At 39.5% G+C, this 22,999-nt stretch overlaps 1 protein-coding gene and 1 long non-coding RNA gene across 4 annotated transcripts in view; one reads left to right on the forward strand and one right to left on the reverse strand.

Annotated features, from left to right (window-relative positions):
* Positions 1-1,192: 1,192 nt before the first annotated feature.
* Positions 1,193-9,213, reverse strand: LOC307015706. The gene is made up of 3 exons (XR_013801618.1): positions 9,040-9,213; positions 8,663-8,818; positions 1,193-1,451 (listed from the first exon to the last, which is right to left on the reverse strand). It is a non-coding gene; the product is annotated as an uncharacterized lncRNA (long non-coding RNA).
* card11 (caspase recruitment domain family, member 11) overlaps positions 2,033-22,999 on the forward strand; it is a 35,678-nt gene continuing 14,711 nt past the window's right edge. The window contains exons 1-7 of one of the 3 annotated variants that reach the window (XM_079644404.1): positions 2,033-2,232; positions 13,784-13,983; positions 15,136-15,273; positions 16,112-16,288; positions 18,520-18,668; positions 19,932-20,111; positions 20,787-20,933. In XM_079644404.1, coding sequence (XP_079500530.1) covers positions 13,794-13,983; positions 15,136-15,273; positions 16,112-16,288; positions 18,520-18,668; positions 19,932-20,111; positions 20,787-20,933 — 981 coding nt within the window. In that variant the 5' untranslated portion in view covers positions 2,033-2,232; positions 13,784-13,793. The remainder of the gene's footprint in view (positions 2,233-13,783; positions 13,984-15,135; positions 15,274-16,111; positions 16,289-18,519; positions 18,669-19,931; positions 20,112-20,786; positions 20,934-22,999) is intronic. The other 2 variants (XM_079644403.1, XM_079644405.1) reach the window with 2 other exon arrangements.

Genomic DNA, 22,999 nt, shown 5'->3' on the forward strand with positions numbered 1-22,999 from the left:
AAGTGTTTTTTGTTTTTCCTTGTTCATGTCCATAATGTTTCCCGTTGTGTAGCGTCCTGCGTTTCTGTCTGCTGAAGCCACTTCTTCAAGCAAACTGAAAAGAAATGTACAGATATAAGTACACTGTAAAAAGAAAACTTGACATTTACGTTAACATTTGGGCTGCTGTGGTTGCCAGAACTTGACCGTTAAAGTATGGTAAAATACATTACAAATTGCAGTTGGTTGGCATCTAGACGTTACAGTCAGCAATTGCTTATGGTTATTTACAATGGCAAAAAACAATAGAGCTAGTGTACACGGTGCAGCTGTATTATCTGGGGAATAGAAGAATCGGATCAGGATTCGTTATTGGCAGACAATCAATATCAAATGAATCGGATCATTATTAGCATCAGCATTTGATCACCTTTGTCGACTTGCAGCCTAAATACAAAGATAACTCCACTCCTCTCCTACCACTCTTACCTCTAATAGGCCTTGGTAGAACTAGTGTCACAGTCATAGGGTCCAGCACTGACTGAAGACATGTGGAACAGAGTCATAGGGTCCAGCACTGACTGAAGACATGTGGAACAGAGTAATAGGGTCCAGAACTGACTGAAGACATGTGGATCCGAGTCATAGGGTTCAGGACTGACTGAAGACATGTGGAACAGAGTAATAGGGTCCAGAACTGACTGAAGACATGTGGATCCGAGTCATAGGGTTCAGGACTGACTGAAGACATGTGGAACAGAGTAATAGGGTCCAGAACTGACTGAAGACATGTGGAACAGAGTCATAGGGTCCAGGACTGACTAAAGACATGTGGAACAGAGTCATAGGGTCCAGAACTGACTGAAGACATGTGGATCCGAGTCATAGGGTTCAGGACTGACTAAAGACATGTGGATCCGAGTCATAGGGTCCAGGACTGACTGAAGACATGTGGATCCGAGTCATAGGGTCCAGGACTGACTGAAGACATGTGGAACAGAGTCATTGGGTCCAAAACTGACTGAAGACATGTGGAACAGAGTCATAGGGTCCAGGACTGACTGAAGACATGTGGAACAGAGTCTTGGGGTCCAGGACTGACAGAAGACATGTGGATCAGAGTCATGGGGTCCAGGACTGACTGAAGACATGTGGATCCGAGTCATAGGGTCCAGGACTGACTGAAGACATGTGGAACAGAGTCATAGGGTCCAGGACTGACTGAACACATGTGGAACAGAGTCACAGGGTCCAGGACTGACTGAAGACATGTGGAACAGAGTCATAGGGTCCAGGACTGACTGAAGACATGTGGAACAGAGTCATAGGGTCCAGGACTGACTGAAGACATGTGGAACAGAGGACACGCATGGTTCCATGAACAGGAAACTGGAACAGGTGTTTTCATCTTTTCTGCCTGAAGATTCACAAGTTCTTGATCAGGTGTTTGATGTGGGCTGGCATGATCCTTTCTGCAATGATAAATAAAGAAAACAAAGAAAACATTATTAATAATAGTAATGATGGTAACAACAATAATATTAGTATAACTATGCTGGTTTAGCTGGCCAGGTCTGTCTTGAACCAGCTTGTCCAGCCTGGTAAACCAACTAAACCAGCTAAAAACAGCAACCATCTTATGCTGGTCTATGCTGTTTTTTTCAGCAAACTAGAACTACAAAATTAGAGCAAACTAGAACAAGAAAAATGTTATAGTAAACGTATTCAGAAAATTACCCCAGTGTTTCATACCAGTAGGCTATATCTGGGGCAATACCTGATTCTGACACCATTTGAACGAATTCAATGTGTATAAGAACTAAGACTGAATGGATATTGTTTTTGTAGATTTTCAAGGCCACCGTACCTGATGACAGACAGGTCACACACACTCCGCCACCCCCCCCCCCCCCCTCTCTCTCTCTCTCTCTCTCTCTCTCTCTCTCTCTCTCCTCTCTGCTGTCAGCGTGTTGTTTCTCTCTCTCTCTCTCTCTCTCTCTCTCACTCTCACACCTCTCTGCTGTCAGCGTGTTGTTTTTTCTCTCTCTCTCTCTCCCTCCTTCAGTCTTCTCTCTCTCTGTCAGGACCACTGCTCACACACACACTCTTCACTTTTCACTCTCATAGTCTCCTATCTTTTCGGATAAATGGAGACAACCTGAGCCTTCTGAATGAACCAACCGGTTTAAAAACCAAAAATAACAAACACCACACCTTGAGCAAAGTTCGGACAACTTCCCCGCTGCATCTCAGGTATGTGAACATAAACTCAGTATATCGCTCTTTTCTACACATGCAAGTGTCGATCCGATTAGAAATGACGAAATATTTGAAGTGGCCAAATGGGTTTATAAAGTGCGACAGTTAAATGGAAAAAGAAGCAGGGAAGTGAAATTACACCTCGTATCACAGCCTGTGATCGTGTGTCATCTGCAATATCCTGTTATTACAGCATACATAGAGTTTCAGGTTAACTGACAGCACTAGTGGAAAAAGTATTGAGATAATGTTAAAAATGCTCCATTACAAGTCAAAGTCTGCATTCAAAATCTTACTGAAGTAATATCAGCAACAATTTAAAGTACAAAGTAAAAGTATTGGTTTTGCAGGAAAATTATGTATTTTCATAAATATGACATTATTAGATTGTTAGTATTTTTGCATCAGGTAGCATTTAAGTGTTGTAGTTCTGTTATAAAATCTGTTGAGGTTTTGGACTGTCTTTCTAAATTTGTTATTGAATATTGGATATTTTAACCTTTTTGTTGCAGTTATTTCACTGGTTTAATATTAAGAGATGCATTATGGTCAACGTTTATCACATGTTTTTAATGCAAAATCTTAATCTGAAAAGAAACTAAAATTCATTATATGCGTTTAAAATGTGTTGGAGTACCAGAATAAAGAAGCATTTAATGGAAATACTCATGCAAATAATTTCAAATGTTACTTAAAAACACTCGGAACTTGATGTACGAGGTTTCTCTATAGCCATTTACTCCAAGTTTGTTTCAAATAAGCTGTTCAAATTGATACTCGGAAGCAACCACAGAGTAAATCCACTGTGCAATCCCTTCGGCACAGACTCTCTGTTTATCTGAGCGTAGTTTATTTAGCAGATCATGTTGTTCATGCAGGTTGCCTTCACTGACATCTTCTTGGCCTGTAATTAAGGAAGCTATTAGATTTGGCAACACAATAGTTGACCTTCTCTCATCATCATCAAACATGGTTGGGAGTCCAGCGGCAGGTGCAGGAGACAATGGGATCCACAGAGCGGGGAATCAGGATGTGATTTCATTCTGATTATTTATTATTATTGCGTTGATTTTAAAAATGTACTTACTGGAATATGTTGTTGTCATGAGGAAATACATGCTTTCTTTAAGAAGTATGCAGATACAGATGCTACAGTGTACGTAGATATGGCGATGAAAATTACGTTCCAAGCTCCAACAATGCAACATAATGTATATAAAGGGCATAAAACAATAAAACAAATACAACAATAAATAGTGCAAGAAGTGCATTAACTTGTTAAATCTAATATTATTTAGCACAAAAAAAAAGATAAGATATACTTTATTAATCCCAAATTGGGAAATGTTTTTGTTACAGCAGCATACAAAACAACAAGGCATTGCATTATCAATTCATAATAAAAAATAGGATCATATGATTCATGTAATGCAACTTTTAAATAACTGGAATATAAAATACATTAAAAGTAGGGTCAACCATTTGTTCCTGTATGATATTAAAGTAAGCTGATGTGTCCATGTTATAAAAATAAATATGTCAATACTATTTCCTATATAGATCAGTTTAATCCGTCTTTTTTGATGTGATTTCATTCTGCTTGGCTGCATTGATTTCAACTTTTAAAAATAAATGCCCTTTTGATATAGGGTGTAAAACGATAATATGTTTCCTCAGTTCAGTCAGACAACTCACGTGTTTCTTTAACATGTTTATTAGAAGCAGCATATAGTTCAGTTTGGCGTCTGGCTCGGGTATCATCACTCCACAGATATACAAAGCACGATGAGTGATGATTAAATAACTAACCCCCCCGAGCCTACAGGTGGAAGCTGGGGTGGAAGCTGGGGTGGTGGTGGGGCAGGCGAGCAGCAGCGACGTAGAGGTAGCTGCACTAATAGCATCAGCAAGCATAGAGAGAGATCTGGCAGGTTAAATAGTTATGCTATGTTAATGATTAGGTGGCAAGTAAGTTATATATAGCACCTTTCAACACAAGGCAATTCAAAGTGCTTTACAAAAATGAAAAGATTAAAATAGTGCAGCGGAAACACAATACTAATGGCATTTAAAAACAGTCATATAAAAGCAAAGAGATTAAAATAAACAAAAAACAAGCTAATCTATAAAATACATGAGTAAAAGTTACAGTGCAGTTTGAGATATCAGTCGTTCAATTAAAAGCAGCGGCAAAAAGGAAAGTCTTCAGCCTGGATTATAGTCAGAGTTGCAGCTGCAGGTTTCTGGGAGTTTGTTCCAGATATTTGGAGCATAATAACTGAACGCTGCTTCTCCATGTTTAGTTCTGACTCTGGGGACAGAAAGTTGACCAGTCCCTGAAGACCTGAGAGATCTGGATGGTTCATAATTTAGCAGGAGGTCAGAAATGTATTTTGGGCCTAAACCATTCAAAGCTTTATGATATACCTGCAAAATGGAGTTAAAAAAGTAAAGCAGAATGAACAAACTGAATATCACTGAAGTACTTTTTCAGTGTTTTCAATATTCCAATATATAATCAGAGGTGGGAAGTAGTGGAGTACAAATACTTCGTTACTGTACTTAAGTACATTTCTCTGGTATCAGTACACAACTTTTTACTTTGACTTTTTACATGGTGAACCCAAATAGCTGTACTTTCTACTTCTTACATTTTCCAAAAAGGCTGGTTCCTTTAGTTTGAATTTGTGTTTGGTGCCGTGATCATTATTATTTAGAGTCATTGCGTGCCTATTGATTTGAACACGATCCGTGTATCCATCATTTCCTGGTCTTCTCTAAAGAAGAGGGACCAATGAAAACGTTGTCATGTTGCCGTTGTTCAGCATGGAAACATTCATTAGCTAACAATGACATTATTGTTCTATTAATATAAAGGGAGGTCAGGTACTCTTTAAAACAGCTGGTCGTTATGGGTACTTTTTACTTACACTGAACAAAAATATAAACGTAACACTTTTGTTTTTGCTCCCATTTTTCATGAGATGAACTCAAAGATCTAAAACATTTTCTATATACACAAAATAACCATTCTCTTAAATATTGTTCACAAATCTGAAAAAATCTGTGATAGTGATCACTTCTCCTTTGCCGAGATAATCCATCACACAATAAATAAAATAAATAAATATAATGAAAGGCCACTATGAAACGTGCATTTTTGCTTTATTGGGGGGGTCTGGGGGGGTCCGAAAACCAGTCAGCATCTGGTGTGAGGGTTAGGATTAGGGTTAGGGTTAGGGTTAGGATTAGGGTTAGGGTTAGGGTTAGGGTAATGTTGTGAATCGAGTGGCTCATGGTGGTGGTGGGGTTATGGTATGGGCAGGCGTATGTTATGGACGATGAACACAGGCCACTCGATTCACAACATTACCCTAACCCTAACCCTCACACCAGATACTGACTGGTTTTCGGACCCCCCCAATAAAGCAAAACTGCACGTTTCAGAGTGGCCTTTTATTGTGGCCAGCCTAAGGCACACCTGTGCAATAATCATGCTGTCTAATCAGCATCTTGATATGCCACACCTGTGAGGTGGGATGGATTATCTCGGCAAAGGAGAAGTGCTCACTATCACAGATTTTTTCAGATTTGTGAACAATATTTGAGAGAAATGGTTATTTTGTGTATATAGAAAATGTTTTGGATCTTTGAGTTCATCTCGTGAAAAATGGGAGCAAAAACAAAAGTGTTGCGTTTATATTTTTGTTCAGTGTAAGTACATTTCAAAGCCCATACTTCTTTGCTTTTACTTGAGTAAAGAAGTTTAGTCAGTACTTCTACTTTCACCAGAGTATGTTTAAACAGTATCTGTACTTCTACTTGAGTAAAGGATGTGTGTACTTTTGCCATCTCTGTAGTGTTGAATTTTAAGTAAAAGTTTAACTTCAGATGCTGAACAAATGTAGCATTCTTTCAGTAGACTAACATATGTTTAAAGAATATTAAGCAGAAAATGCTCCATAGGATGATACAATTCAGGATGTAAATGCCGTCTATTCATAAATGTCCTTACTGGAAAATAAAACCCATCATAACCACCATTTTTTCTGTATGCAAATAAAGTAAAGACTGTGTTTATTGTGTAAATTATACAGCTGCATATCTCAGCTTTTATAAGAGCCGATCTGTCCTTCCTCTCTCTGCATGGACAGAGCCCCGGATCACATTTCTATAAGCTTCAGCTATTCTGCCGCACAATGGAGCCTCTATGATGGTTGGTACACCTGAACCAATCATATCTGACCATCAGTGCAACCACCAGCCAATCCCACCCCAACTTTCAACCTTCAATTCATTCGTTCACACAAACAGTTTAAAACACAACCTTAAGATATAATGGAGAGGAAATGGGACACCCTGACAAACTATCCGCAGCGTTAGAATAGGGGCCCAGACACTAAAAGTATTTACAATATATATCACTAACATCTAGAATTAGAAAGAATGAATGCATTGTACAGAAACTTTACAAGATACACAAATATTTCATGCCTCTCCTGTGACATGTTTCCATGCTTTAATGTTCCAAAAAGCTCTTTATTTTTCTCATACCGCCTCAACTGCAGCACCTCGTTTTACCCTCTGTCTGAAACCAGAGCCCAGTCTGCTCTGATTGGTTAGCTGGCTGGCTCTGTTGTGATTGGTCAACCTCTTAGAGATGTCCCGCCCCCCCCTCACGTAGTACAAAAGGGCGTTCACACCGCAGTACTTTTCCCACTTTAGTTCTGATATAGTTCAGAAATGTCGCGTTCACACCAAAAAGAGCCGGAACTAAAATTTGTTGATGAGAACCTTTTTACCCCCTTTTCCGTCCCTGCTAGAGAGCAGGTACTTTCGTGGGAGAAAAAGGTTCCTATGCCATTTTATTATCCTCGCATTAGCATTATTAGCATTAGCCCAGCGCACAAACGCAGAGAGACTAACTTATGGCAACACAAAAGAAAACATGGGAGCGGTGGAGATGAGGAGGTGTCGGCATTCTGGGGATTTACTCGGAAGGCTTCAGTAGAAGCTGCTGGGAGTCCCAGCAGCTTCTACTGAAGCCAGTCCCCAACTCCGGGGACTTCGGGCGGCAGTATACGCCGTGAAGTTGTTGCACCGTGAAGTTTTTGCGGCCTGCCAGTAAACCCAAAGCAGAGGAAGAAGAAGAAGTGATGTCAGCGGCTTAATTTGCCTAATCCTCCCCCAGGGACTTATTTCGGTGTGAACTAAAGAGTTCTGATGAACAGCGCATGTGTTTGGAAATGGTGTCCCTGGGAGTCAAATCTTTAGGATTTTAGCCTATGCAGACCATTTACATGCACTGAAACCCGTATAACACACATCAGGAAAGGGAAACTCCCAAAAAGCTTGATAGATTCTCTTTAAAGTACAGAGTATTACAAATTAAACGCATTTCAGAGCAAAGTAACTTTGACATTTTTGGTAAACAACAGCTGAATTAATCACTTTTTTAAGTATATTTCAGTCATTTGAGGTCACTAACATTAACATGAGAGTCTTTATAAGATCATTGACCCTTATCTCCTTCCCAAATCAAATATTTACCTCCCTGAAAGATGTGATCATTGATGTGCTGCAGATATTTAGAACATCGTCAATAGTTAGCTGGTTTGCACATAAATTGTAACTCATCAACTTTCTCTGTGTGTGAGCGACCCACTAACACCCTTAGCTGTGTGTGTGTGTGTGTGTGTGTGTGTGTGTGTGTGTGTGTGTGTGTGTGTGTGTGTGTGTGTGCAGGGGCGCCGCCAGGGATTTTGGGCCCCTTGAAAAGATATCACATTGGGCCCCACCAGCAGGCACAGGCCACGCCAACCAAGCACAATTGCTGTAACCACACCTCCAGAACCCAACCGACTCATTTATGCTTTATATAACTCTACCTGTACAGGCTTGTTGCATCTATCTTGTATCCAATACTAACTGCACAATATTTACTGACACTGAGCGGTGAAAATATAACACTGTGCAGACGTGCAACATTCTGCTGCAGTAGAATTCACTATTTGATATAACACTAACACTCCTGACAATAGACCTCAATAGTCATCTTTTTCAACATTTTTGAATGGAACATTCATAAATCAAAATAAATATAACTTAAATATTCATGACCTCTTAAATTAAAATAAAGTGAACATTAACACCAATATTATCATTTATAAAATGCTATAACAAAAAAAATAACATAAGCAGCAGATTTTGTAATTAAATATACATACCAACTACAAAATAAGCGGGTATTAAAGTTTAAATGGACAACAAAACGGAAATGAAAAGGCCTGATGGTGTTGCTAAATCAGAGCGTATGACCTGTTCTCAGTCTTTTTCTCATCATCCATCTTCTGTGTGATCCAATATCGTTACCATTGCCTTGCCCTTTAACAGTTATTACGAGCCCTGGCTCAGCCTTACTCACCAAGAGCCCAGCGCCTAGCCTTCTTGCAGGCAAAGTCACTGATCAAGTCCTTGAAGTCCAGCTTATAGCCAACTGGCTTTCAATGGACAGCATGGCAAGACTGCAAAGCATTATGGGGGGACAGGGCTGCGGAGCCTAAAGATGGATCTGTTGATCCTGGCACCAGAGGGAGGGACAACTGATTTAGTATGAATAGCTGCTAAAAATGTACCTGCATTTATTCAATGTCAGCTAAAAGAGCCGTGAAATGAAAAACCTCAGCATTTTCTGTGAAGATATCAACAGTACTTAATGTCATCAAAACATTACAATTATTATTTACAATGGACTACGCTTAGCTAACAGACTAATTTCCACCACTCATGGACCACACCCACCTTTTCTTTTCAAAAACTGGGTGACATACTGTCGCCCTTTAGTCCCTCCCTCTTGCCTTTCTCTCCTTTCTTTTCTTTTTTGAAAGCCTTACTTTGTTAGTCGTTGATACATGACACACACGTAAGTACTAGCATCACTCCTTACCTGCTCTCATTCTCACTCTGCCAGAAAGTGCGGTGCAGCAAAGCGTTTGGAGGCAGGACCAAACCATTACATGTAAATAGAGGGGGGTGTACAGAGGCTTTGGATGGTTAACCTTTGGAAGAAAAAAAGTTAAATGAATCGTAAGTTTAGTGGTTACATTATCAATTTAACGTTATATTAATGTTAATTATTGATGATTGATGAAAAGTTACTTAAACATTTTTTCTTAATGTTCTAAAAATGTTTGGGGCCCCTGTCAGTCATGGACACTTAGAATCGTCCTAACTTTTCACCCCCTTACGGCGCCCCTGTGTGGGTGTAGAACATAGTTGTGGTTGTCTAAGAATATAATAATCCTGCTGGGACTCAATAAATTGTCAGACAAGTCCATACAAATGTGGTATTACAAAATAAAACTAAATAAGAATCTTCTACTGAAATGTGTTTCGTACTGTAACTCCACTCGAATCATTTGGACTTGTCGAAGTAAGTCAATGAAATGAATAGAGTTGTCACAAGAAAATCTGTGTTAACACCTTAAGTCCATAACAAGACATTTAGATAAGCTGGGATAATACTATCAGCATTAAGAGGAACATCAATGGAAACAAGGACCATTTCCACTAAACCCTGAGGATGTTTGTTCACCAACAGAAAGTAGCAAACGTTTAAATCTAAAAACAATAACACAAAACCTATTGCCTCTTTTTAAGAAGGCTTGATTAACTGTTGCGTTAAAGGTGTAGATTAAATGTAGACCGAGAAATGAAAAGCAATAATAACATGGAGGGACTGTGGCTTGTGTCTCTGTTGCAATTAGTAGTAAACCAATTATGCTGCTAAATAACTACCATTATTGTATTTTATGGGACTTTTACTTCACATGTATACATCAATATATACATTCTTATATAAATATGCATTATGGTGTAACTAAACCTAATTTCCCCATGTGATTATTTATAGATATTCTCTTTTATTCTGAGCGAAGTCTGTCCGTTAATGAACTAAGTCAATCATTTAACAATACAAAAACAGGAAGTAGAACAGGAATCCATTAATATACTATATTAATTAAACATTACTTTAAATATGTGCACTTAGCATGGTAACTAATGTTGATATTAATGGTGTTTTTAAGGAGACACACAGTTTAAATACGGGTTGCGAGGTTGTTTCCTTTATTTCTAACACCCTGCTCATTGCATCAGTCCTGCGAGTCAGTATGTACTGTAGCTGTGTCTGATTTTTTAAAAGTCTGTAGACGCCCCTAAAGAAAGGGGAAAATACAAGTTCAAATGTGAGGACATGCACTGTAAAAAACACAACTCCCTCGACCACAATACTATAATGAAAAGTGTCTGAGTGCAAGGACTGAAGCAGAATAGAGGAAGAGAGATTGTACTCGCATCTGGTTTGAAAAGGAGGAAGCAAGGATGAGCTTTCTCGGTAATGAAGTCAAAAATAAGAGAAGAGAGAAGAGGAAACCTGTATGTGGTTACTGAAGGGGTCCGTGTGTGTGTGTGTGTGTGTGTGTGTGTGTGTGTGTGTGTGTGTGTGTGTGTGTGTGTGTGTGTGTGTGTTGAGTGTGTGTGCATGCACTGTGTACTTCTGCAGGGTGTGTGTTGGTGTGAGCGCTTGCGGTTTTCATCATCTGCTGTGACTGTGGCAGGGGTTTAACACACACTGTAGACAGAAGTGTCGAGGGGTGAGATATTTCTGTCTGCGTTTGAAAAGCAGCTTGTCCTTGATGTCGATGTCTGACTGTCGGATGGTCGAAACATTCAAAGATGTATCATAAAATATGGAGAAAAGTCATGAAGTGAGCTGAATTTATCTGGAGGTTTGGTTGAGATTTAGTGAGAGTTTAACCATGTGTCTGTTTTTGCACAGATTCAAAGGCTCTATTGTCAGTGTAGTTTCGTCAAGGAACATCTAAAAGAGGCCCAATCACGCTTTGGGGTGTGTGCATGTGTATGGTCTGCAAAAGATAAGTCCCCCCCCCAAAAAAAGCCTCTCTACATCTCTAAGCGGTTGACCAATCACAACAGAGCCGGCCAGCTAACCAATCAGAGCAGACTGGGCTCTGGTTTCAGACAGAGGGTGAAAAGAGGTGCTGCAGCCCAGGCAGTATGAGAAGAATAAAGAGCTTTTTGAACATTAAAGCATGGAGACATGTCCCAGTAGAGACACTACATACTGATATACAGCTGAGCATCAGCAGGAGAGGACTCTTTAAAGTAGAGACACTACTGTACATACTAATATACAGCTGAACATCAGCAGGAGAGGACTCTTTAAAGTAGAGACACTACATACTGATATACACCTGAACATCAGCAGGAGAGGACTCTTTAAAGTAGAGACACTAAATACTGATATACACCTGAACATCAGCAGGAGAGGACTCTTTAAAGTAGAGACACTACATACTGATATACACCTGAACATCAGCAGGAGAGGACTCTTTAAAGTAGAGACACTACATACTGATATACACCTGAACATCAGCAGGAGAGGACTCTTTAAAGTAGAGTCACTATATACTGATATACACCTGAAAATGAACTTAATATAATATGTCTTCCTTATGTCTCAGACTCATCTAGCCATGCAAAATACAAATAAAAAAGAATTAAATAAATAAATAAAATAGTGCAAGAGAATTTTTGAAAGTGAAAGTCAAAAAGATAAATTAAGAACAGCATGTACGGTACTTAATGAAACTTAAATAATATGCAGTGGAATAAAATACTGCTTATTGAGTGATATTACAGTAAATATGAAGGAGATGGAAACAAATGAAGGAAGTGAAGAGATTAACAGTGTGTTAGTCTGAACAAGTGAACATTTCCACGTGAGCGGTGCCAATGACAGTCGCATGCAAACATGTAATTCATTGTGTTTGTTTACATAAGTCATGGCATGAGATAGCGTTGATTTGCATAACTGTAGGCTGCAAGTCACAAAGCGGGATTGTGGGATTGTAGGATAGAACCTAGGAAACCAGGTGGCATGCAAATCCTGGAGACGCACAGACAGTGTGTGTGTTTGCGTGTGTGTGGGTGTATATGTGTGAATGATACAATAAGAGAGAGGAAATCAAGTGGGAGTGGGAGGACGATAAATATAGAAATATATAAAAAAAGGAGAGGGAAATGGAAAGACGTCAGTTGGTTAAAGTTGATGTTGTTTATAAGAGAAACCGCAGAAGTGGGGATTGTGTGATGTGCAGAGCCGTACGCTGGTGTGTGTGCTGTTGTGTGTGTAGTGGTGTGTGTGTAGTGGTGTGTGTGTGTTGGTGTGTGTGCTGTTGTGTGTGTAGTGGTGTGTGTGTGTTGGTGTGTGTGCTGTTGTGTGTGTAGTGGTGTGTGTGTGTTGGTGTGTGTGCTGGTGTGTGTGCTGGTGTGTGTGTAGTGGTGTGTGTCTTGGTGTGCTTCATAAAGCCTTACATGCTTCTTCTGCAGATAATAATTAATGGGTGTCATATCATAAGAGGAATCTCATTTCTAGTTAAATGCTATCTCTACGGAAGCCCTTATCTGACGGTTAAAGAGACAAATGTGATGGAAACATAACCTTAATAATTATTTATAAAATATGACTTAGTAATAGAACATAGTGACTTACATTCTTCAATAAACTGACTCGTTCTTTCTAAAGATTGCTTAATTGTTTATGAATAAAATTGAATCACTTTTTTCAAAACAATGACCCAGAATTGAAAAATATCGACTTATTTATCTCACAAATAACAACTGACTTAGTGTAAAATAAACTACTTAATTGTTTTAGAAAATGACTTCAACATATTTGTAATAGTGACCTGCTTTCCCATGAAGGATGAGCCCTTAGGAATAGCATAGCTCCAAAAAATAAATCATGACAGATTGTTTAGGGGCCGATGTTGATTTCGTTTTGATCTCCCTTAGTCTTGCAGACAACTAACCTCATGTGACATAAGATTTGATTGTGGTTCCTGCAAAAATGACGTCTTTGTTTCTGCTTTCTTCACATTTTGTACCAGAGAGATACAAAATGTGAGCAAATTCTCAAGCAACATTTACCTTTAATGCTCGAGTGTAATGCAGCCATGCTGTCTGTTTTGAGTACAATACAATGCCATCAGGGGGGTCCAAACCTTTTTCACTGAGCGCCACATCCAGAAAAAGATATGAAGGGCTGGGCCGCTCACTTATCAGTTAAGTTATAAGTTGTAGGAAAATTGTGATTGATACTTGAATATGCTTTAAGAAAAAAACAGCCTCCATCACATGCTCATCATAAGAGGAAATATGAAGGGTCTATTTCAGGCTTGTTATGTAAATAAGTTATTGGGCTTTTTCTCATCAACTTAGATTTGTTAGAAAGTGTTTTAAGCTTGAATTTATTTGGAAAGTGGGATGACATGAGTACTTTGTATTATATTTGTACATATATATTTAGGAAGCACAAGTTTCATTTTTGGGCCATATTTCCATTACACTATTTGAATTAGCTGAGGGCCGATTCAAAATGGCCTGCGGGCCGCATTTGGTCATTTCTTTTGGACACCCCTGTCATAGATGGACACACACATTGACTTGTACTACCTTTCAGAGTGTGAGAGATGGAGAACGGGACGTACGGCGATGCGGAGGCGCTGTGGGAGAAGGCGCACTGTAAACGGTACGAGTTGTGTCGCACCATCTCCCCGGCCAAGCTGACCCCGTACCTCCGGCAGTGCAAAGTCCTGGACGAGCAGGACGAGGACGAGATCCTGAACTCCATGCTGCTGATCTCCAAAGCAAACCGCACAAGTAGGTAGAGGTGTGTGTGTGTGTGTGTGTGTGTGTGTGTGTATGTGTGTGTGTGTGTGTGTGTGTGTGTGTGTGTGTGTGTGTGTGTGTGTGTGTGTGTGTGTGTGTGTCTGTGTGTGTGTGTGTGTTTTCATTGTACTGTTTCCTGATTGCATAATGTTATCCTGTGGGCCTGTCATTTACTTGGCTGTGTTTCCTCATGTGTCTTCAGCAAATATGTTATACCACTGAGCCAACATGACTAATGTTTTAAAAAAAAACTAATTTGTGACTTTATGACGCAAGACCTCTTATGGTTGCAGTGATTCATCATTTTGTTTTTTGTGACCAATTTTTTTGTCACCTCAACCAGATGACACATATATAGCTATTTTAGCAAAACAATTCATAACCCACACATTGTTTCCTATAACAAGATTTCACCCTTGCAAAACTAAGGTGTGCATATATCTACAATCATATTTTACACATGGATAAATCCAGGTCAGCATCTCCTTGGCTTTTAAAGGCTCTAGTGTTTATTCTTTAGCATTGTTTACAGATGCATTGCTAGGCTAGGCAATACAAAGAAAATCCTATATTTCCAGGTCACATTTTTTGACCTTCTTCGTGACTCAAGAATTTACATTTCTAGCAAATTTGGTCAAAATGTTAGATGCATCACCTGCAGATTAATACCAAACTAAGGTCGGGGTGACATGGAGACAAAAATCAAATAGCATGATATTTTGATCAAATACCTCGATAACGATATGGCGTTAATATTGGAAAGTTGACTGTTGGTGCTTTCACAAAGATTTATACAAGAGATAAAATAATAATAATGTAGATATAATTAAAACATCGGGTAGATTCCAGTTTAATTTCACAGTAACGACATAATGTTGATATATTGCCCAACCCTATTCAATACCTATGTAATCATCCACTACATTAGGGCACCATACAAGATAAATAATTGTCATTTTCTTTCCTTTTATGTCTGTAAGGTAGCTGGGAGGATCTGCACTCTACTGATTGAGCTTTTGTAGTTTATTTAATATCATGTTGTGTTTCATGCAATAGCTTTCTCCCTCTCTCAGCCAGAGATCGTGTGCATTTGTGTTTCTGTGTGTTGAATTTCAATCATGTCCATCAATCCTATCCTATCAGGCCGTCTCCTCGACATCCTGCACAATAAAGGAGAGCGGGGCTATGTGGCCTTTCTGGAAAGTCTCGAGTTTTATTACCCTGAAATGTACAAGCTGGTCACGGGGAAGGATCCCACGCGGCGCTTCTCCACCATCGTAGGTGAGACACACGCCTCTGGGTGCAGACAAACTGCACATTTGCCCAAAGTAACGCAATGAGGAACAAGGAAATACAGCCTAACCTACAAACATTTTTTATTGATCTTGTTCTGCTGGTTTTAAAAAGAACTTGACATGTATCCAAATCGATTTCAGTTGAATTGGCAGGGTTACTTCTTATGCTGTGTCGTAAGTACTAGTTACCTGTAATCGGTAACGTAATCTGAGTATCAAAATATGAACTTAATATAACCTTCTGTTACTTTTGGATTAACTCAATATCAAATGCAATGCAAATAAATATAAGAGAACATAAGATGTTTTTTAGTTAAGTGTATGTAACAATGCAACTTTAGAAAAGAAGAAACCAAGATATTTCATATAAAAAATGTAGTAAAGGTAATAGTTTACAAATGCTGTTCAAGCTTAATACATCAAAAGCACAGACTTTATTTTTGTTGAATGAATCAGGTGTCCACCTACTGCATTAAAAAAGACATGGATTTAAAATAAAGAAGAATGAAAGGAGCCTAAATATAAACCATAATGAAAAGTAATTCAGTACGTCTACTTATAATATATCGATATTTATTATAAAATGTATTGTACCACTGTGATCTTTTTTTAAATGTAGCAGTCATCTGATTACTTTAAAAAATATATAATTGTAATGGAATAGTTTTTTTTTGTATCCTGATGACGTAATCTCGTTACATACAATCCGTTACTCCTCAAGTCTGATTACGCCATGTAGAGTAGATAATGTAAAAATATGTTTATACCATAGTGTGATGTCTCTTTTTCTACTCCTTTGCTTCTCCCCTGTCCCCTCGCTGCAGTCGAGGAGGGTCAAGAGGGTCTGACCCAGTTCCTGATGGAAGAAGTGATGAAGCTGCAGCAGCAATCCAAAGTGAAGACCCTGCAGCAGGTTGAGCTCAGCAGGAAGAACTGCACCCTGGAGGACGAGCAGAAGAAGCTCCGGCTGACCAATCAGGAGCTCCAGGCCGTCCAACTGAGTAAAAAATACTTCTTATTTGTTCGAAAAATATCACTCGTCACCGGCTTGAGCTTCAATACTCAGGATCCATGTATTCAATATCCTCTCAAGAATGGAAGTAGTCATCACATACAGAGCATCAAGTAGTTCCTGAACAGTGTCCTTCACATGCTGATATCCAAGAGAGGGAGTTACACAGTCACAAGATGGAGGAATAGAAATCAGTATTCAATGTTTACTTCAGATTAGCTCCACGTCAGAAATGATCATGCTTGTGATATCTCGGCACGACAGGTTGTTAATCACATAGCTATCATATGTCTAAAACAGGCCTGACTCTCTTCTAGGTAATCATACATCCTGTCATGTACTCAGCTACGTAGGGCCTTTGTTATCATGTGCTACTCTGATATTTAAAGTTCAGTATTTTCCCAACATTATTTTATTTTAATATGTTCTGATCACTCAGTGGAACATCACAGCGGTCTGTAGAGCCAAACTATTCAGTAGAAATACCGCAATAGTGTTTCAAATGGTTGATCATTGATTCCAAACCATACTGAAAGTGCTACCCCACCACATTGCTTTTTTCTTTTACCATGCTCTCTGCACGGCAGTTGGGTTTTGCAAGCTTGTCAATATCATTGTCTACAATAGCCTATTCAGTAAACTAGGACACTGAGGTTTTAATGTTTCACCATGTCCTGTGTTGTTGGAACAAGTTTTAGATATAATGTTGAAATTCTCTGGAAATAGTTTTGTTGCCAAAATCAACGTCTCTTATCGTAAATTCTGGTCTGGGTGCATTTGAGAAATCTTAGACACTGTTTAAACTTGGTTTTAAATGTGTTGCGGTGATCGAAGTGGTCAGACAAGACACATCTCCTTTCAAAATGTCTCATGCGTCTGTTCAGATTTCGTTACTGCCTTTGTCACTTTAGCTTAAAGTGCTCAGTCTTTACATCAGTCTGTATGTATGTCTTGTGATGTTATGGCACAAGAACCATTGTCATTGGAGCTATTAGTAGCCTTCTGTTAGCTACTGGTTGACGTGCTTCGCTAGTTGTTAGCCTACCATACGCTACGTCCTGCTCTGTGCTTTATTGAAAACAGAATTTTCAGACATGTCCTTCTGTTGTAGCATAAACATAATGTTATTTGCTTCATTGTGCATGGACATGAACACATTCAATTTAGGCTTTCCACTGATAACAAAACACACAATATTAAAAGCTACATTTTTGCACTTATAGCAGTAAAAAAATGTTTGCCTATCTGGGGGTCAAAAACCACTGAGCAACTGCTACTTTCTTACATTTTAATAACACTAGCTAACTAACTAACACTACTAGCACTTGCAACACAGTCTCACAGCATTTCGTGCGAGTGGACAAGTCACGAAATTAATCTATTGATTCGTGTTCACCAACACGATTTTCGCATTTTTTTTCGTGTCACACAGAACGATTTTAAAAGCAGTGTAAATAATAACAAATTTGAAGGAAAAAGAGATTTAAAAAAAATACAGATTTCAGTATTCTGACACAGAAAGATTTTAGAAGCAATGTATTTCTATTGGTAGTATGTTTCGTGCCTGCACCAAATCATAACAAATTAGAAGGAAAAAAATATATAGATTTCAGTATTCTGAGGCTCTGAGAAAAAAAATTTCCCCGAAGACGGCAAAAAAACTCCGACATATAATATACAATTTAAAATAAAAGGGTTAGGGTTAGGCTTAGGGTAAGATATTGAGTAAAAAAATGTTTTTATGAACCACACAGCTTCTGGTCAAAAAGACGTGGTGCAGGCACGAAATATACTACCAATAGAAATACATTGCTTTTAAAATCGTTCTGTGTTGGTGAACACAAATCAATGGATTAAATTAATTTTGTGGCTATAACAAAAAATGCTGTGAGACTGGGTTGGCACTGGATAGCGTGAAGAGCCTTGTTAAGTGAAGGAATCAAGTTTAACAAGTTTAGTTTCTCTAGTTGTGTTTATCTACAGAAGCTAGTTTGTGGATTTAGAATGACTTTTTTGTTATTTTAGCTAACACAAGCTAAATGGTAAAATCGGAAAGCAGTTTGTCAGATTAACGATTTAAGCTAGATAGAGGGAAGGTGGAAAAACTGCCACGAAAAGTGACACTATTGTTTGTCTAAGAATAACATGTTCATGGATTTCGCAATTATTGCTTAACACCCTCATGTCTACTGTATTAATGACTCAACATGTGTTTTCCAGGGAACAATAAGTTGAGAGAGGAAAGAAACAACTACAGTGACGAGCTACTGAGAGTGAAGGATGAAAACTATAAACTGGCCATGAGGTACGCCACGCTGAGCGAGGAGAAGAACATGGCGGTGATGAGGAGCCGCGACCTGCAGCTAGTGGTACTGATGAACGTGTGAATGCATGGAAACATTGTCATTGCATTATGTTCTCGCAAACTTGTACGCACACACAACGAGTTTGAGGACATTAAAGGTCACCTATTGCGCAAAATCCACTTGCTCATGTCTCTTCTACATCAACATGTGTCCCCTCTTCTTCATGTCTCTTCTACATCAACATGTGTCCCCTCTTCTTCATGTCTTTTCTATATCAACATGTGTCCCCTCTTCTTCATGTCTCTTCTACATCAACATGTGTCCCCTCTTCTTCATGTCTCTTCTACATCAACATGTGTCCCCTCTTCTTCATGTCTCTTCTACATCAACATGTGTCCCCTCTTCTCCATGTCTCCTCTACATCAACATGTGTCCCTTCTTCTTCATGTCTCTTCTACATCAACATGTGTCCCCTCTTCTCCATGTCTTTTCTACATCAACATGTGTCCCCTCTTCTTCATGTCTCCTCTACATCAACATGTGTCCCCTCTTCTTCATGTCTCCTCTACATCAACATGTGTCCCCTCTTCTTCATGTCTTTTCTACATCAACATGTGCCCCTCTTCTTCATGTCTCTTCTACATCAACATGTGTCCCCTCTTCTTCATGTCTCCTCTACATCAACATGTGTCCCCTCTTCTTCATGTCTCTTCTACATCAACATGTGTCCCCTCTTCTTCATGTCTCCTCTACATCAACATGTGTCCCCTCTTCTTCATGTCTCTTCTACATCAACATGTGTCCCCACTTCTTCATGTCTCTTCTACATCAACATGTGTCCCCTCTGTGGAAAGAGACTCTGAAAGTTTCAGGAACAAAGATTCTCTCTCTTTTTGATCCATTTCTATAAAAACCTGTCTGAAAATGAGCCGATCAGATTTTGGCCACTTTATGATGTCATAACGATGTGTTGGCTTGGTAACCATTAGCCAATCACAACCAAGGTACCCCCCACCTTATCACCTGAATCTCCTCCTAGCGCACCATTGTGTTCTTTGTAACCAAATCTCTCTCAGAGGGGCGTGGGGAGGGGCTCCTTATTTTCATCTAAAGTAACAGACAGAGAATCAGCACTTTGGAAACAGGGCTGAAACAGAGGGGGTTATGGGTAATGCTGCAATGATCTGTTTGGTGTTTGGAGCCAAACACTTCAGTGACATGTTTGTATCTGAGACCTATAATATATTGATGAAAAACAGTATAATAGGGGACCTTTAAGAAGGACTTAGTAGCTCTATTTATTCTACATCCTTACTGTGTTTATAGGTTGATCAGTTGAAGCACAGGCTGAACAAGGTGGAGGAAGAGTGTAAAATGGAGAGGAGGCAGAGTCTCAAGCTGAAGAACGACATCGAGAACCGGCCGAAGAGAGAGCAGATCTTTGAGCTGGAGAGAGAAAACGAAATGCTCAAGATCAAACTACAGGAGCTGCAGTCCATCATACAGGTACGACCTGCTGTCATGCACACAAACACACCAAATTGAAAAACAGTAAACTAAATTGTTCAGTGGAACAGTATCAGGTGGGGGAATTATTTTATACCTCAGTCTATGCTTTTGCCAAACCAAAATCATCGTAGGGCTGCTCGATTATGGCAAAAATCATAATCTCGATTATTTGGGTCAATAATTGTAATTGCGATTATTAAATGCGATTATTCATTGACTTTGAAAACATCTATTTATTGGAGATAAAAAAATGTGAACAGAATGTTTTTAACAGCTGATTACCCTGAACTTTAAGTATAATTCCACTGAAAAAAAAAAAAAAGTATTAAAAAAAAAAAAAAAAAAAAGTAATAATAATACAAAGATAATCGTTTTATTTCGATTACGTTGTTTTCGTAATCGTTGCTAGCCATAATCGTAATCGCGATTAAAATACGATTAACTGAGCAGCCCTAAATCATTGTGCTGCTTACTGAGATCAAAATCTGTTCATGTTCATGACAGATTGAATCTGTTTGTACGTCTATAAATAGGATCTTGTGTGTAACAGCATGTCCAACTTGTGAGCACACTTCTTGAACACAACTACCAAAGGATGCAAAATGACTGAGTGTAAACTAACTATAAAATTGTCCGTAACATAATAATGATGAAGTTGTTCTTAATACACAGCCGTTGCCGCTCCCTGCATCAGACAAGGCCATCCTTGACATTTTGGAGCACGACAGACAGGAAGCCCTGGAGGACAGACAGGATCTGGTCAACCGCCTCTACAATCTGCACGAAGAAGTGAGACAGGCAGAGGAACTACGAGATAAGGTAACTAACACACAAACAAGCTGTGTACAGTTACTCAAGTATTGAAGTTTAAAACAATTCTGAAGTACTTGTATTTGTAAGTTTTCCTGTTTTATGTTTAGTTTATTTAAAACCAAAAAGGGGTCGGAAGAAGTTTACACTTATTTAATCCGACCCCTTTTCCCATTTCTCTTTCTACTTTTGCTTCACTACTTTTCCGAGGATGGTTATTTTTTTCCAATCCATTATATAAGTTTTAGATTGTTATAGTGGGAATCAATATGGGGAACAAACAAAGGTTACCAAAAAAAGACCTTTCAAACCCATGACCAGAGGCTCTCTCTCTGACACTCATGAGGCCATCTGTGAAAAACACCCCATGCAAAAAACAACAACCATATCATCCGTTTCTCTTTGTAACCTGGTCTTTCCTCTTTCTCTTGGTTCTCTTCCTGTAACAGCATGTTACGTCCCCTTCTAGGGTAGAGGAGATCAACATACACCAGTATGGAATTGGTCAAGTTATAAGTGTTTATTTAGACAACAGGTGAACAATAGGGTAGGCGAACAGCCAGGCACAAACAAAAGTGGCCAAAAAGGCGCAGGTTTAGCTAAAGAGCAAACAAAGGAGGACTCTAACAAAGGGAGGCTGATCAAATAAGAATAAAGGTTTACAAACAAAACCTACCAACAAAAGGAGACTGTAACAAAACACAGCTATCGTGTAGTAGGACAACAGTTCAGCGTAAAGCTAACACATCACCACTAATCACAATAATGATAACAACGACCACACAAGGTACACAGTTAACAACGTTAAGACAGTTGCGAGAGGCGTCTGTTCACAAAGAGCCTCCCGAATGATGGCAGTCGACCGGCTTTATAGTCCTCCCCCGGAAGGTGTGCGGTGGTTGTGCGCGGGGATTGGCACGCGGCGGGCCCGTCAGCTCCAATCACCGTCTTCGGGGTGGACCAGAGGATGGGCAGCCAATGAAATCAGGGCCACTGCACAGTTCATTTACATATCACACAGAACAGAGTTAATAGGACCGGTCAGCGGCCGTAACTCAGCCTAATGATGACTTTACTTGTGGTGTGTGTGTGTGCCTAAATCTGTTTACAAAGTCACGTGTGGGGACTCGCTTCCCTTATGGGGACAAAATGGAGGTCCCCATGAGGGGAATCATTAATTTTAGGGCGAAGACTTGGTAAGGTTTAGGGTTAGGCATGTGTTGGTTATGGTTAAGGTTAGGATAAGGCTCCAGGAAATGCATTTAAGTCAATGTAATGTTACGTCCCCACTAAGGTCTAGGGGACCTGGAGACAATAACACACAACAACCAATAATTATGAGGGAGTCAGCGTAAAGTTTGACAAAAGGTTTATTCCTTGAACAACCTTACTGAACAGAAGTACTCTTTGTGTGTGGAGGAGGAGTCAAAGGAGATTGTGCCAAACAAAAGAAATAAGCATAACAAAACCAGGCCTATCTCTACATCTATCCTTTGAAACCAAAACTCAAACAAAGACCCTCACTGACTAAACTACTCAGAACTGGACAAAACAGAATACAGGGGTGGCAACAACCCGCTAACCTAGTGTGTCTTAACATTAGTTACCTACGTGATGAGACATGTACAGGGTACCCCAGACTTCACCCCCAGACTTCTCTCTCACTCACACACACACACACACACACACACACACACACACACACACACACACACACACACACACACACACACACACACACACACACACACACACACACACACACACACACACACACACACACACACACACACACACACACACACACACACACACAGATTTTCTTGTGACAACTCTATTCATTTCATTAACTTACTTCGACAAGTCCAAATGATTCGAGTGGAGTTTACGAAACACATTTCAGTAGAAGTTCTCTTTTATTTTGTGATACCACTTTATTGTGTCCCAGCAGGTTCATTAGGCGCACACACACACACACACACACACACACACACACACACACACACACACACACACACACACACACACACACACACACACACACACACACACACACACACACACACACACACACA

Source organism: Notothenia rossii (assembly GCF_949606895.1).
Source record: "Notothenia rossii genome assembly, chromosome: 8".
Lineage (NCBI taxonomy): Eukaryota > Metazoa > Chordata > Actinopteri > Perciformes > Nototheniidae > Notothenia > Notothenia rossii.